This window comes from Lagopus muta, chromosome 7 (genome assembly GCF_023343835.1).
Source record: "Lagopus muta isolate bLagMut1 chromosome 7, bLagMut1 primary, whole genome shotgun sequence".
In the NCBI taxonomy this organism is placed as follows: Eukaryota; Metazoa; Chordata; class Aves; order Galliformes; family Phasianidae; genus Lagopus; species Lagopus muta.
Window position 1 is genome coordinate 17,826,678 of NC_064439.1, and position 17,382 is coordinate 17,844,059.

At 42.2% G+C, this 17,382-nt stretch overlaps 1 protein-coding gene across 1 annotated transcript in view; it reads left to right on the plus strand.

Moving 5' to 3' along the window:
• The window catches only part of DNAJC1 (DnaJ heat shock protein family (Hsp40) member C1), a 93,502-nt gene continuing 76,120 nt past the window's right edge, over nucleotides 1-17,382 (plus strand). Inside the window, exon 1 of the mRNA XM_048950840.1 lies at nucleotides 1-190. Within this exon, the coding sequence (XP_048806797.1) occupies nucleotides 50-190 (141 nt within the window). The 5' untranslated portion in view covers nucleotides 1-49. The remainder of the gene's footprint in view (nucleotides 191-17,382) is intronic.

The window sequence follows — 17,382 nt, forward strand, 5'->3', positions numbered from 1 at the left end:
CGCCGCGCCGCCTCAGCTGCGCCCGCCCGGCCACGTCCGCGCCGGGGCCATGGGCTGCCCGCTGCTGCGGCTGGCGCTGCTGGTGCTGCTGGCGCCCCGCGGCCGCGCCTGGGACAGCGGCGACCTGGAGCTGTTCGACCTGGTGGAGGAGGTGCCGCGCAACTTCTACGACTTCCTGGGGGTGCAGCAGGTGAGCGCGGCCCCGCGGCCCGCAGCGCTCCTGGAGCGCGACCCGGGCGCTCCGCGCGGCTCGAACGCGGCCGGCTCCCCTCCCCCACCGCCCGCTCCGGACTCCCGCGCCGCCTCCGGCGCTGTCACGGCGCGCCGCTGCCCGGCCCCGTCGCCTCCGGCCGCCCCAGCCGTGCCCGCGCCGCCTGTTGCTCCGCCGCCGCTCGTGCCTGCGGGCCGGCCGGCTCTCGGACTCCCGGCTCCGCGCACCCTGCGCACCGCCGTTCCTCGCTTCTCGCCGCTCTGCACGGCTGCCGCTTCTCTGACGCTGCGCATCGTCACGGGCTGCAGCTCCCGCTTTTCTTCACGGGTCCCTGCGGAGGGCTGCGGCCCTTTCCCTTGGTGGCGGCTCGTTCCTCCAGTTAGTTTCCATGCTCAAGCGGTCTCGACAGGAACGCCTGTTCCAGCATTCCTATCCCGGGTTTCCCAGTTTTGCTGCCCCTTGACATCCCCAAGTCGTGTCCTTTGTCTTGGACCTCACTTGATGCCCTCCCTCATCTTCTGGGCGCTCCTCTCTGTGTGCATCTCACTGGATCTCACCGCAGTGACCTGTCCTCCAGTCAGCATGTATCTCCTCAAGAGTTAAATATGGATTCTTTAGAACGTTACTTCACCGGTCCCCAAGAGGCATTTCGTGCCTGGTATCTCACCTATATCTCTGTATCTTGTGAGTGACGCTGCTGGTCAAATAGCTTCCTTGGCAGCTTACGGCCCGGTCTGATGCAGTCCTTGTAGTTATTGAGGAAAATAACGGTGTCTTTAGGTGTGTTTCTTCAGGGCTGTGCCTGCAAGGAGAGGGTGGGGTTTGCATCATGTAGGGGTCGTGTTCTGGGAGCTGTCAGCTGTGGTTGTCAGGAGACACTTCCATCTCTTCTTCTTAAGCATCTGGCATTAAATACTGTGGAATATCATCGTTTGTATGGCACAGCAAACATTGCTGCACAAGGCTTGCTTTCATGGGCCTAAAAATGTGGGGTTTAATTTCTGACTGGTGACAGGTGACAGGATGAGGGGAAATGGGCTTAAGTTGTGCCAGGGTAAGTTTAGGTTGGATATCAGGAAAAACTCCTTTACAGAAAGGGTTGTGAAGCACTGGAATAGGCTCCCCGAGGAGCCTGGATGTGTTTAAAAACCATTTGGATGTGGTGCTCAGGGACATGATTTAGTGGAGGGTTGTTAGTGTAGTATGGTTAGGTCGTGGTTGGACTCGATCTTTAAGGTCTTTTCCAACCTGAGTGATTCTGTGATTCTATGAAAGGCATTTTTAGTGTTTAGGTAATGTAGGTATACAGAATTTTGTCAGGGGCTGAAAAGGTACCGGGCACAGTAAGATTGACAAAATATAACGTTACTTTTAGTAAGAGGATTCTGTGCTACTTTGCACTTTTTCTCAGGCTTTATAGGATGGTAGAAGATCTTAATGAAGAATTTGAATCTCCTGCCGTGTGTAAGCAGGAAAAAAGTTGTGAATGTGCAAGCTGAACTGAAGGGTGGTTTTGTTAGTCACAAGAATGGGCTGTTTGGCCGTGTGTCATCGCATCCTGAGCTCATGACACACTATGTTTTGTGGGTGTTGTTGAATACCCCTGTGGTTACTGTAATAGAGTGTGCCCTGTCAAAGCTGAGCTTTGATAGAAATTGGTGAGTGCTGAAAGGAGCTGGATAGGTTTACAGGTCCTTGCAAGTTTTATCTTCTTCTCCTGTTGCTTGCTTCTCCAGTGCTGCTGGGTCCCAGTGCTTCAGACAAGGACTTGAAGCCAGGCTGTCTGCTCTGTTTTGCATTGACGTGTTGGAACACTGCAGTGGATGGAGTTGTGGTATGGGGAAGGTGGCTGGTCCTGTAGTGGGGTCCGGGAGCGCACAAATCTTAGGTATCCTGCCTTGGATGCCTTAAAACAGAGCATCCTTTACCATAATGTCTCTGTGTGCTGTCTGCATGTTCCTTGAGGTTCTCTGCTGTTTTTTAAATCTGATTTGGTGGACCTTACTGGTTATTTTATGTGTCTCTGTTAGGAGTTGGTATGCCACTGGGTACGGTACCCTGAATATTTTGTAGTTCTGGTGTTGGTGGCTGTGTTCCCATACGCTCAGGTGTTCATCTTGGGACTCAGCACAGGGAGGACAGAGACTGTGAATATAGCCTTTGTGACTGGGTCTTTGGATTGTTTCATAATCTCTCATTCATCAATTATTTTATTATTATTTCCTCCTCCTTGTGTTCTTTGCCTTGTACTGTCTTGGTAATCCTTTCTACCTTCATGTATTCATGGGAGAGGGAGGCTCTAAGCAGCGTATAAACTCTGTGTCTAAGTTGCAGATATTGGACCATGCTTACTAATAGCAGTGTATCAGGGTGCTGCATTTCTCTAGTTGTGTCACCTTCTGGCTCGGAAGAAAATTTAAGGAATGACCCTAATACATCTGTAAGGCATTAAAGCAGTTTAGCTCTTGATAGGGGAATTGTGGTGCTGGCATTTCTTGTACTTCATGTCTTATACATCCCATGCTGTGTCTGAAGCTGATGTTGACCTCATCTGACAAGGTAAGGAAAGCACTGCAGCTCTCTTGCCTCTGGCTGCTGGATTTTCCTCTGGAATTGAAGAGAAGTAATGACTTCTGTTGCAAGTCTCTGCTCACTGAACTCAGAGTTCTGCATGTTGACAAATTATGTGGAAGCCTCACGGCATTGATGGGTAACCACTATCCAGCATTGACAGTGTTAGGTCCAAATGCTGCTGGTGTGTTTTCCAACATCAGTGGCTGAGATGGAAGATCACCTGATGAAAATAATATTTATTCTGAAAGTGGAGTGACAGAGGAAGAGTAAGGCTTTAACTGTCTCAGTTATTCCAATAACTTCTGTTAGTGCTTGACCTCAAGCTGAGTTTGGCTGAGAAATGTACAGGTCCTCAAAGGATGGTGAAATTGGAAGGAACATCTGGAGAAGGCACTGGCCAGGCCCCAGGCTGAGTACCTGGATTATGAAGTATCTGATTATTATACAAGGACTCAGTCTATCTGTTAAGCCACTGTATCTAATAATAACATAATATATAGCAAAGAGTTAAATTGTTACACTTTTATTACCTCTGTTTTGAACAATTCTTGAGTTGTTTCACCTTCGTATTTCTTCAGTTGTTCTAAAATCCATGATGTGATTTACTTGAGTGGCACATTTAAAATGTTACCCTTGTAAAGAAATTTGACCTAGTAAAATGTGGAGATCAAGTTAACCTTTGACTTAGAGAGAAGCTTACATTTCCATGTCTCCCACTTGGTTACTGAATTTGTGTCCAAATGGGGAAAAGAGAATCAAACTTTGACAGATCAGATATAATAAACACTTCAGTAATCACTTCAGCATGGCCAGTTTCACACTGACAAAAGGATGAGGACCAGAGAAGTATTCATACTAAAACTCAGAGGAAGTTGCTGAATTAACCAGAGGCTGTGCAGACTTGGTAACAAAATCACCTTGTTACCTGAGAATGAGAACATACAAAGATGATGTCAACTTTTTGGAAGGAATTCCAGGAAATCTGAGGAACTATGAACTTGTATGGAGCTATAAGCACAGATCAAGTTAATTCTGTCATCTCTTGCAGCTTTTGCTGGCCGGTGCTTGCATAAATATGGTATGCTCGTGGTGAATCAGTTTGGTGTCAGCTGAGCCTCTCAACTTCGTGCTGAAGTGTGCTGTTAATTAGAACTGTTTATATGGCTTCAAGGGAATTATCTTCTCCTTTACTGGTTTTGGCTTGCAGTAAGGAAGGCACTACAGGCCTCTGAAACCTTGTGAAAGTTTGTGGTACAGTTCTGCAGTACAAGAGTTCTGATCAAAAAGTTTTTGGGAAATGTTGCTTGTTTGTGTTAACAATACTGCAGCATGCTGATTCAATGAAGATGTGTAAAAAATACATGAGCTGTGTTGCTAGGATTGGCCAGTGCAGAGCAGTGTGTTCTGTCTTAGCTAGGACCAAGGAATTTCTGAATAAGGCTATGGCGGCTGCTGGGAATCAGGTAAGGGAGCAGATTTGTATTGGAAGTGTGCAGGGCCAGTGTGAAAGCAAACACAGTGCTCCTCCAGGCGTCCTTTGATGCAGAAGGGAAGGCCCTGGCACCTCAGATTCCTGAGGAAGAGCTAACATGTGACTTGCCAGCCAACAGATAAATGCATAACCCCTTAAAATGTTGAGAGGCCTTTTCTTTAATGTTCTTATCTTTCTCGTGAGATTTGTTTTGAATTTATTTTGACAAATCTAAACTATTCTTGTGGCTTTACTGGAAAAGCTGAAAGCGTTGTATCCACGTCACTGCCCAGACTGTGGATCTGCTAAATGACAGCGTGGCACAGGCACAGTATAGAACCCAACTGTGGTCCTCTCGTCTGTGAGCCGCAAGTATGCAACTGGCTCCAGAAAGTGCTAGATGTGGGGAGTGAGGCCTCGGGTGTCTTTGGCTGTGGGAAGCCACAGTGTCTCCAGACGAGCTGGTGGCTCTGGGCTTGTAGGCCCTGCAAAGACCTGGAACAGAGGAGCTGTGTTACCTCAGCAAGCAGTGCAGTCTGGCAGAGCTGTGTCTGCAGAATGCCCGCCTGCTGCCAAGGAGCTGATGCCCATACTGTTTGCATTGCAGGGAGTTCTGTTGTTGAGCTCATTCCAGACTGGCTGTGTGGACTTGGTGCCTGTTTGTATTGAAATGTGCTGGTTGTGCTCCTAGTATGAATCTCACAGTTCAGTTCTAGCTGAAAGGAAATCATGTCATCTGCTCCAGGACTGCTTCCTGATGCAGTCAGTGGGAACAATAAAAAAAGTTAGCTTTATGTGCTAAGAAATTGAGGTAGATGCAACTTTTAGACTATCATCTATGGCTTGTGTTTCACTCTTGGCACTGGTTTCTAAGAACCTTACCAGAAATGGGCCCCATGACAAATTACATGGCTTTTATCATATTACCAGGCACATGATAGAGTGTTGTATCTATTCAAGGAATGCTCTCAATCCCTCAGCAAAACCAGCCTATCTGCACAGCCTTCTGTCTCCTCATGCTTGTAAGGTGCACACCAGCAGGATAGGGGAGGGGAATGAGGAGGGGCAGCCCAGAAACTGAGCAGTGTGCTTCTTCTTTCTAGTGAGAAGATGCACCACACTCCAGAGATTTATTTTGGCTTCTTTCCTATCACTCAAGGCTGTTCCCTTCCCTGATGCTTTTTAAGAATAACAAGTGTGGTTGTGGTGTTAATAAAGTCATCTATTAATAAAGTCATGTTTTAGAGCAAACCTAAATTTGCAGTATTGATTCAGTCTTCCAAGTAGTGGAAGTATTTGATCTAGTAAGATAGACCTTTACACTCCTACAGTTATGGTGTGAATTTTTGTGATAATTACGTCAAAACTATGAGCTTTAGGGTTTTCTTACTTTGTTTTGTAAGACTAATTTGTCTTTGCACGACAGCACTGTGACTTCTGCAAGTCTTGTGCCACAATGTGCCATGGGGCAGCTTGATGTTTCACTACTGTACTTGAGGAATGAAAATTGTTGGGCAGATGAAACATGTCTAATGGGCCAGATTCTTCATTCAGAAACCTGTTAAGATTATCTTATTTTCTATTCTGTGTTCAAAATTTATATTAGGGAGGCCTAATGACTTTGGAAGGCTTAGACTTTAATGCACTTTTCATCATGGAATTGGAATTCTGTGTCCAAAAGAAGAAAAGAAAGATATATTTCGTCATCCCTATTGCTCTGAACTGTCAGAAATAACTTCTACTTGGAAGAACTGCCCTAGAGAACCAGTTGTGACAACTGTGCTAAGACTTGTAATTGAGGATGATGTAGGATATGGGGTTTTGTATTTATTAATGTTTAAACAGCACTAAACTCCCAGGTAAGCTGCTGCTGCTTGATGCCATGCATTCTGTGAGTGCATTCACACGGTTTTGTGAGTAACATTCACTGATGTTTGTTGTTCACAATCGAAATACATAAAAATGATTCAGACATCTACACTTATGGAACTTGTTGTTTCCAGTAAATGCACTTGCTGTATTGTTTTCTAACTTTCTGCTTGAGTGTTGCTGAAGGAAATCTGTTCTGTTGTATTATTATTATTATTTTGGCTTTGATTGCTGCTTGTTGGCTGCTTTCTTAAAGACACCAAAGTGTTTCAGAATTTACCATTGGAGGTAGTTTTAAACATTTACTCTTGCCTTTCCCTGGCAACTCATTTTCTTTTTGGCTCTGTAGAGAAACGGATGCATTACAGCAGCAAACCGCTGTGCTTGGGAACCAAGGGAGCTAACAGTATGCAGGGTGCTGTGAGGGGGGTGAAATAAGGAGAGCTTATTTGCTTATTAATTTTGTCTGCAATAGCAGTAATGTTGGAGCTGCTTCTCTAACTCTCTGTACTTTCTGCTTTTCTTGTCCTTTAGCGTGTAGCCATAATAACTTGGTTTTCAAATTGCAGGAATAAAAAACAGGCTAGTTTAGCTCCTCAAAGTTCTGCATTTTATTAGCAATTCATTGAAGGGAACAACCTATTTCTTGTTGAGGGTAACCTGTGGAGGCCTCTGCTGCTTGTAGAATGTTTTATGCTTGTTCTGAATTCTGCTCCTTTGCTGGAGTTCTCCTGTATGTGCCTATGTTGGCATCTAAACCAGAGCCATTTTGCAGTGAAAACAGCGAACATGTTTTTCTGATTGACTCTAGAGAAAAGTACAGTTTTTAAGGGGGGTGGTTAGAGGTATATGTGATTCCACTTCAACTGCAGTACCTGGCCAAATTTTAAACGATCATTCAGCATTTAAAAATGTCCTTTGAATGAATCCATGCTCCTAACACTGTCAGCAGAGCTGCTAACAAAGAGCACCAATGCTGCCGCGCAGCTGAGCAGAGGGAATGGGAGCGTGAGCAATGACAAAGGGGTTTTCTTCTGTGAGAACAGGTCTGATGTGAAAAGAAACAAACGGAGGAAATTAGTGTATACCTGAAATTAGCGTATACCTGAAATGTTGCTTGTTTTCCATGGTCCTGCAGTGGACTGTGAAATTCATGCAGCATTTGAAAGCCTTCAGTTTTGCTTTTGATTTATTTGTGAGTGTTCTTGCTTTTACGTAGCAATATGCTGTGCTGGTTAAAAGCTTGGTTTTTTTGTTCTTTCAGCGTTGGATCCCTGAACAGTTATGTGTGTGTATGTGTGTATGTATATATGTGTATTCTCTGAAGCTTGAAATTTTTTTCATAAATTACAAGGAGATTGCTTTTTTGTGTTTTTTTTTTTTTTCTCCCCTCAGTTCTGTTTGCTTGACTGTCAGCCCTGTTTGGATGTTACAGCTCTGTATAAAAGCGACTAGTAAACAATCCTAATGCATGTAGCAATACAGTTCTGCAATCAGTGGTCTGAACGTAGCACTTTACAGTAGGATTTGTAGCAGGATGTTGGAAGTTACTGGGCTCTCATCCAACAGATTGCTTAGGTGTAAATTTCTTGAATGACTTGGCTCCCAGGCCTTAGAAGCGTCTTGTCTTAGTGTCAAGCAGATGAGTGGTGGAATGAGAGTAGAAGAGAATTAATGTAGTCTCTCATCTCTGTTAAATCTGAAGTTCTTTCTTCTCAGTGTTAATCTGGTGCTGGAAAAAAATCAGAAGACACATAGAAGCTGCTGAAATAATGTCACTCTTCAGTCTTTCTCTGACTAAAGAGTGAAGGAAGAACTAATGGAGTCTGGCTTTATCTATGGGCTATAATTCTGGAATGCTGCTGTCTCAACATGAAGTGCTTTTGCTTGTTGAAGAAGCATTCAGTGCTGGTAAGCAGATGAGAAAGCTGTGGAGTAGCCTTACTGCACTGAGATGAGTAGTCCTTCTTTAAGGGGCAGTAATTGTTATTGTAGAAACATTAAATTGAAAGGGACTCCTAAGGTCAAGTCCAGCTGTCATTTAACACTACCTGTCCACCACAAAAGCGTGTCCCTTAGTGCACATCCATGTCTCACTTAGCCCTGGCACATTTTATGAATGAGTTTGCAGCCTAATCAGTGTTTTAGTGTGTTTCAAACTGATATAGACTAATAATCACCACTTCATAGTCAGTGATTAATTCATATAGCGTTATCATATGGAACATATATGCTCCAACAGCAGAGCAAAGAGCTGTATGCCATTTAAAGCTTTGTGACAGTTTATTAGTAATTGTTTTATTGTGCCTTGTGTCTAATTGTAATGTTGCAGCAAAAAGAAAAGAAAAATCAGTCTGTGTAGGAGCTTCTTCTCATTTCTACGAATTATTCAAAATTTTCTTCAGTGGGAATAGAAAATCTCAAGCTCTTCTGTAAGTTGTTTAAAAATTCTGAATAAAATAGCTTACCAATACAAACCTGTCTGTTTGAGAACAAAATATTTGTGAGTTTGTAATGTGTGTTGTTTGTTGTTTGTTCCTTTTGTTCTTTTTTTGTACCACAGTACTTTTTCAACACTACGAACAAACAGAGCAACATTCAAAACAAAAAAACTCAAATGCTGGACTGTATCAGTTGAAATGCAGCTGGAAGGTGTCAGTCAGTTGTGTTCTGCTGTTTACAGCGGTGAGGAGAGAACAAACCTCTTCCATACGTAAGCTATACTTCACTTTTAAGTACAGGATATAACTGGCTTGTGTTCAGGTTCAGATACACAGAACAGAGTTCCATGCTGTAATCCGTTTAGTAAATCTTACTGGCTGCTGTGTTAATACTCGGTGCTTAACCAGAAAGCTGTGTTAATTCTGCACACAAAACCCGCTTTCCTTCTAGACAGGTAGAGCTGCCAGCTCCAAGTTCTGCTCTGTAAGCATGGCTTAGTTGTACTTCCAGTGGAACCAGCACACTCAGTCTGGCATTCCCTCACTAGCGCCCACCCAAAATGCATATGTCACCTATGGACTCTGAGATTTAACTGTGTGCTCCCCTCTTCATGTCATCACTTAACGTATTGAGTACAGCCCATCCCAGCACCCATCCCCAACAGAACACCTTTCAGCTGTCTTTATATCTACCCTGAAGGCCATTGAGCCTTGTTTTTTCTATTCTGTTCATTAATCTTCTATTTCTAAGATGAATTCCTCCCATCCTGAAGCAAGTAAGTTTCTTGGATGATCTGTAGTGTGCAACACTGTCAGAACCATTCTCAAAATTGGTCCATCCCATGCCCGCTGGACCTTCTCCCCATCCTTTCACTGTTGTATGCGCAAGGTTCTGTAGGGCTCTACAGTTTTTTTGGCTGTGTATTCAACTGATTCTATGGGAACTGGCATGTAAGCCACCAAAGTGCTGGTTCAGTCATTGTTCACTTGAAGAATGTGTGGTTTTCCTGTTCTGCTGATACTCATTTGTGATTAAGCGTTTTCTCTCAGAGACACAGGCCTTTAACTAAGGTATTCTGAAGGACTCCCGAAAGATATAATCTGTTTCTGTTAATTTTCTTAGCTTCAGTAACTAGCACTGCCTCTCTAACATCAGTCTTGCACAGTAGCCCTCTTTTTAGAAGGTAAAAGGAGGCCTTGGCTTTGTAATGTTTAGTTTCAGGATTGCGTAGAGTTGTTCTCCTCCCCACTCCCTTTTCAGTGATGGTACCTTTATACTTGGCTAATTCTGTGGTTTTATCAACTTAGTCCTCAGCAAGCTCCTTATTGTGGTATGCTGAACTTTATCTGTTTGGATGCAATGAGATTACTTACTTTACTCAGTTTCTACTAACTGTGATACTGACACTTATTAGCAGTGTTGTTGCTTGTTGTTGCTGGCTTAAGTAAGAACCTGATTTTACTTTTATTTTTTGATGTTACAAATCACTGTGAAAGCATCAATTTTTGTGTTTTTTATCAAATGCGACCACTGAACTGTTTAAGAAAAAGGCACAAGACAATTTTATGGTGTACTATCATTTCTGCAAGTTTTTAATACTTACCAAGATAAGCCTTGCTCCAGGCAGTTGGTTGAAGTGCATGAACTTTAAGTTAGCGTATTGAAGCTAACAGATGTACTGGGTAAAGTATTTCAGGGGTTTGGGACAGTTCTGCAGTAAACAGTCAGTTTTCTCTTTCTGCCAAAAAGGGTTAAACAGTGTATTGTTCAGGGAGTTGATTATAATGTAGGATAAACTCATCTTGCTGGTATTACCTAAAATAATTACACCCTGGATGTAGTCCTGCCCTTTGCTTCCATTCTGTTTATGTTAGTTTACCTTGACTAATATCAAGAGATGCAAATCTGGGGGAGACTTGGCTCTTTGTTATCATCTGCTTTGGTGCACTGAGAGATTGTTTGAGAACCCTAAAGAACAATAATTAGTATTGGGTAATGAAAGACTAAATTGGGCCACATTTTGTGGGAAGTCCAGTTTTGTAGGTGCTACGTATTCGGTGCAGAGTTCAAATGACCTTAAGGTCAGACACATTCAGAGGAGAGGGGTTGATGGTGAATGTTCTCTAGTTTGAGCTATGATAATAGTTAGACCTAGGATTGTCCTTAGCAGGCTCCAATTTGTCACAGTGTGACAGCAAATTGAAATATGTAAGTGCAATTTAACATTATTTAGTATTGCAGCTGATCTTTATCACACATGCATTAGCTTTATCTCAATTTTGTGGTAAGACTACAATGTTGAATTCCATCAGGTTTTGAAATTGTAAGCTGGAGTCGAGTGTATTTAAATACAAAAAGTTTGAGTAGTGCTGCATTCTCCCTATAAAAGGGATAGATTTAGAGAGAAATACACTCGAAGTAAAAATCCTGCCTTAATAATAAGGAGGCTTTGATCCTGAACCATGATGTTTTAAAGATTGCAGGGCGAAATATTTCTTCGTATTTGTTTTAATTTGTTCCTGAAAATAAGAAATAGAATGGAAATAAGCAATAGAACATCAGTTGGGCAGCTTTTTGTTTTAAAGTGCTCTCTCACTGATCGCCATTTTGCACTGCAGTTTGTCAGCTTCTCATTTGTGAATATAAACATTGCTTAACTTTGAATACAGATGCCTTGTTTTCTTTCTAAGACAGAATTTCATTCATCTTCTTCGTGTTTGCTATCCTTAAAGATCAACTCTTTAACAACGAAAAGAAATAAAGTACTTTTCAAAAAAGAAAATGTGATATTTAGTTGGGAGTATGATATTGTCTCACATTCTGTCCTAAAGAAAACAGAAGGCTGCAAAATTTGAGTTTCTTCACTTCTGAATTATGCCATATGTGTTCGCATAGCTTCTGAAGTTTCAGTGAATTTATGGTATCCCATTGTTACCAGGTGCTGGTTATCCTGTCTGCTGTCAGGAGCGATGGATGAGGGCCCTACGTGCCAGTTGGCTGCACCTCAACAGATTGATGCCATGGCCAGAAAGCACAGTTCCTTCCTTCCTCTCTAGGCTTCTTAGCAGATCAGCTTAGACCTGCCCACCACGCCTGCACTTTCTAGAGTGATCCAGCCAAAAAGCTTTAGTCTTCACTGGATGTCACAGAATTTCAATTTTTTTTCCTTCTCATCCTCCAAATTAAATTCCTCACTTCAAATTCTCAATCCCAGAATAGTGATAGAAAATGAGACAGTTATCTAGATGTTTTCTCTTTTGCTGTGCCTAACCTTTACTGTCCACCAAGACAGACTGTTGCTGGGGCTGCGGGTGCTGGTTTTCAGTGTGTACAGTGGATGTGGTCCTGATGGCCAGAGCTGAGCACTGCCTAACCGGCTGATACTGTGTTGTCAAGGCTTTGTAAATACCTCAGGAGCCTCCTGCGTTGCATTTCATGGTGGCTGTCCATGCAACCCCCTGGAGCTTCTCATCTTTGAAGACAAGTTCCGTGGCTTTTGCGCTAGATTTTTCTTTTTCCTTCTATTGTGTTTTTCAGAGGTAGAAACAGTGAACAGTCTGATAGTACTCAGTCCTGCTTGCATATATACTGTGCTTTGTCTTCTCATTCCTATTTTTTTTCTCCCATTCCATCATTGAGAACTATAGCTGTCAATCAGAGATACCGTAACTGGTAGAGCATGCCGTCTCTGGGTACTTTTTCCTATCGTCGTATTCAGTGCGTACATCCTTTTGAGAGAGCTGCAATTAGCGTAAGCACTGTGTCATTCAGGAAGAAAAATTTAAGGATTTTTATTTTCATTGGTATTTTTTAAGTCTCCAGTGCCTTCTGTTTGTCACTCTTGATCTTGGAGGTCATCTTTCCTCTTGACTGTGTGGTTGGTTTGTTGGTTTTTAAATGTATTCCTGCAGCCGTCATGTTTTACTGTGGCTTTCACTGCCCATCATAAATTCAGTCCTTTCTTCCAGCTCAGGAGCTGAAGTGGTTGTATGCCCCCTGGTTGACTTACATTTTAATTACTTCACACAGACCCTTTGTCTAATCTTTGTACTTTCTGTAACTAAAGTTTCTGTCTGAAATTGGTGTTGGCTTTTCAGTTGAGGCCTTGAGACCGAATTGCCAAGCAGCAGGTGGTTTGTGTTGCCTCAAGCTTCATGCTGCCTGTGGCTTTAGGCTGCATGCAACAACCTTTCTCCTCTATGTTCCCATTTTTATACTGTTTTTTTTTTTTTTTAACTCTCATATATTTTTCATTTTTTTTGGTCTTAATTTGTGTTATTTATTGAAGATCCTTTTTTCTCTCCTCCATGTCAGTGACCGTCCTATCCTTCCTTCTCATCATTGCAGATGAAATAATTACCCCAGGTTTTGTAATGTATGCTTTTTATTTTTTGTGGCTTTCCACAGTCATTCTTGAACAAATATTTGATGTGGTCCCAGCTTTGATATATAGGTGTTGTACCAAAGGTTATTTGGAAAGAGAATTTTTCATAGCTGGGACTGAGGATTGCAGTAATGTCAGCAGCATCACTGTGCAGCTGGGCTCCTGGGCCAAGCCAGCATGCAGGCCACATATTTAGCTCACCCTTTCCCACATGGATAATGGGGTCCTTGGGGGCTGCTTTCCCCATGGCATAGCTGTGGCAGACTGCTCTGTGCGAGTGGCCCTTGGTAGAGCTGGCCTGATTCTTGCACAGCAAGGGTTTGTCTGAGCCCTGCAAGGCACACTGTCTGAGGGGAGTGTGTCAGTAGTTCTCTCTGCCCTAAGGAAGTACAGGTAAGGATAAAATACCTCCAGTATAGAGAATATATTTTTTTTCAGTATATTTTAGTCAAGTAAATATTGCTTTATCCATTTTTACATTTCTGTAGCAGAGATTGCATTGTTAAGCTCTGTTGTGTATGCCAGCCACAGTCCTCTCTAATAGGACAACCCGAAGCAGTCTTTGTCTGTCAGCTTTTGTCATGTACAGCATAGCCAGTTGGCTAACTGCTGGAGGGAAAGTCCAGTGAAATAAGGCAGTGTGTGGGACAGCAGATAGGGAGAGGCAACGAAAGGAGGCTCTCCTTTAGGAGAAGGAGAGCCTGTAGGCTAGGAAGTTTTTTTCAGAGATATTTCTAGTGGTGAGAAGTCCTTGTGGGACTGCTGTAATTTCAAACAGTGATGGGTGACCGTGGGAGTAGCCATGCCCTAAGTCACCCACAGGCTGATATGGAAGTTATCAAGCTCTTAAAGTATGGCTACATTCTGCTGTTGCTTTATTAGCTCTGTTTCTTATTTATTTCATTTGGACAAACCCTCCCAGTTTTCTGGTGCAGTCCGTGTCCGTTTCCCTGCAGGACGCTGTTGATTGTGGAGCACTAAGACTTCCAACGCAGCGACTGTCAGCAGTTGATGTCAGCTGTGGAGCACAAAGAGGCTCCATAGCTGCATACTTGCTGCAGGAGACACTGCTGGAGCGGTGTGCTGCTGCCGTTTTGCCCTTTCTTTTGAGATGCTGCCAGTAGACAGTGCTGAGGCTGGGAAGATGGTTGTGCTATTCCCTCTAACTATCTTGTGGTCTTCCTTCTCGTAGCCAGATTTGGTATTTTTCCAATGTAAAGTATGACATATGTTATTGCTTAAAATTTCTTTTTACAGTGAGACCTTCCTGTTCTAAATATAATGATGAGGAACATGGACATAGATCTTTATTATGTGCAAATCAAGACAAAAATGGAATCCACAGAAGATATTTGGAAATAATACTGAAATTGCTGTGTGAGGCTTCTGTATGCTGTAGAGCAGAGGTACCAGAACTTCAGTGATGCACACCATAAAGCTTTTCAGTACTCTGTATTTACGGTTGTCTCTGTGCTGTAGTGATCGTGTAATCTGATTATTGAGATTTTACATGTTTAAGCTCAGTTTTGGCTTCTTACCACTTGATGGCAGTGAAGGAGCTAGTGTTGCCAGGCAAAGGTTCAGGGCAAGACCCAATATGAATAACAAAAGAGGAGGTACAAAGGAAGCCTCTGACATTTAATATTGTTCACATTTCTAGGTGATATTGCATATACCACAAATGACAGTAGAGGAAGAAATGCCTCTAGATGGAGCTTCAGTTCTTCCAGTGGGGAAGAGATTTTTATACTTGAGATTTGCTCCTATTTATAATAATTATTTCAAACAGCAACTTTCCCCTTTAGGAATGGAATGATACCAGACATGATCGATAAGTAATATCAGTGCTTCTGTTATTATAAACATACTGTCCTTCTGGAAGAGCATGAAATTCTGATATTTCTCTCACTCTTCAAATCCTGCTGTCTCTCCACATTCTTTGGAATATTTGGGTATTGGTAGAAATATGCTCTGCACATTAAGTATTGGAGTAATTATTCAAGACGTTTGGTTTTTTTTTTTTTTTTTGTAAGGTTAGTTTGATTGTTTATCTATTTTACTGTTGGGCCAGAAAGTGAAACGCAAAAAATAGTGTTCAAATTACAAACTGCCCTGCAGTATTTCCTGCATGCACGGTGCAGTCGCAGTGAAGAAGTGTGTGCTGTAACATCAGATACTGCAGTGTGTGTATGTGTGTTTGAGGCGCCTTATTAGCGAAGGCTCTTTCGCACTTCCTACACCCATGTACACCTCTTGCCAAGCTGGTATGGGGAAATGAACCATATAATGGCCCCGCTATAGTAATTGGCTCCACATGGGTGGACTCCAGTACACAGACAAAACCTTATTTGAAGTAATTGGTGCTTTGTGTAGGTACAAGGGTCTGTACATGCAGATTTATTTTGGATCCTGGGTCAAACCTTGGCATTAGTTAAGGTTTCAATTTCATGCAGTGTCTTTGACATGTAAGTGATTTTGAATGAGTATCAAAAACATCCATACAGATAATAGGAAGCGAATTGATGGAAGTCATTCATTTAAAATCCACGTTGCTGATATTTTGCAGTTATGGTTTTTGCTTGAATACTGGAGGAAGAAGTTGGCTGGTTGAGTTTTGTGGAAGTGCAGACTGTTACTAATCATAGAAAGGAGTGGAAAACCAAATGAGGACTGCACGTTTACTAAATATCTTAATCATTAGTGGGATTGTTCTTCTTCTGTTGAAGACAATGCTATGTAAACTCGTGCTTGAAAATAGAAGAAAAATTCACAGGAGTTATCAAACATTTACTTTCGTTTCAGTTGCCATTCTTAGTTTTAAAAAGCATTCTTATTTTTCAAAAAGCACTTGAGTGCATCATTTTGTGTATTAGCTGGTGTCTGTAAGCCTGGCTGAAAGCCTTGTGAAATTGAGGCATTTCTTCATCAATAGTATTAAAACGAGTTTCTTATCAGTGTATTCTGAGTAAAATTTGTTGGAAGTTTTCCTTCATCATGTGGTGTAAGTTGGCTGTATTTATTTTCATGTTTGTGGAAGCATTAAGCTGCTATGGTAGTGCATGCTTTTCCAGCTGCTGCTATTTGATTTTGGGGAATTTGAAGTTTGAAAGGTACTACCAACGTGATCAGAGCATTTGGAACATGAATTTAATTTGTTTTAGGAAGTTGGTGTTAATCTTGCTCTGTCTCCTTGCCAGATTGAATGACATAATTGCCAACAATCAGATACGGAAAGAATACGTGTGGATGTGCAGATTAAGCTTTGTTTTTCTAGGCGATTGTCAAGAACTTAAGCAGGTGTAACTCTGCAGATAGTGCTGAGGTGGCAGTGCCCCAGAAGCAGGGTGTTGCTGTTGTGTCTCCCTGCCTGGTGGAGAGCTGCAGGTAATGGTAAAGGTTCCATCTCTGAAAGACAGCACATCCATTTTCATCTTCTAAAAATCCCTTAGCTTCTTCCTTTGCTTGTACAACTTCTCACTTTTAAATTTTCTCTTGCATATGTTCCTGTACTAACGTTACCATCACTGTGAGGTTGCTCCATGGCTTTAAGAGCCACAAGCTTTTTGTGGCATTTTTATTTTTCTTTGTGTGCTGAGCAGAGCTCAAACTGTTACTTCCTGTTTCGGTTGAAGGAACAAAGTGAGTTCTTGGAAAAGGCGTAAAATGGCAAAAAGTAGCAACTGGTGCGTGGGCTAAATTGTCCTGAACGTTACTGGCTTTTGAACAAAGAATCAATTCCGCATCTGTGGGCAATACTGAGCCCCATAGCTGATAAGGGAAATGCTGTGCTGCAGCTAAAGGCTGGGCACTAACATGGAGTTCGTTTTGACTCTTTCATAGTGCTGGAAAAGATACACTAATACTGATTGTGAATGGGTGGAAATAATCTGAAGTTCCCCTTCTGTGGAAGGATCGTCAAAATGATTTTATTTTACTTCATGAAAATCTGATTATATAAAGCTGTGCAGTAGCATCTCTTGCTGTAGTGTTTAATGAGGGCAGAATAAATAAGCTTGAAGAAAGAACTTAGAATTGCTGGTAGAATTAACTCTACAGGTTTTTGTTTTGGTTTACCGTGAGAGCACTTCAGAATTTTAATTTCATTGTGCTGCAGCACATTCATGCAGCCAGCAGCCACATTCTGTTTGTGTGCCTTTATTTGTTGTTTCCCTAAATTTCAGACCAATTAAAGAATTCCAGAGACCTTTTCAGTGAAGAAAGCAAGGAAGAAATTTCCTTGTTTTTTTTTTTTGTTTTTTTTTTTTTCCTTACCACTAAAGCTTTCTCTTTTTTTCGTATCAGGTTTTACTGGAAGATTAAACTGAATATTTGTCTTCGAAAAATGTTTTCATTTTCACTCAGTTGGTACAAACACTGATAGAGAAATAAGAAATGTTCCAGTTGTCACGCACCCTGATGGACAATATCCCT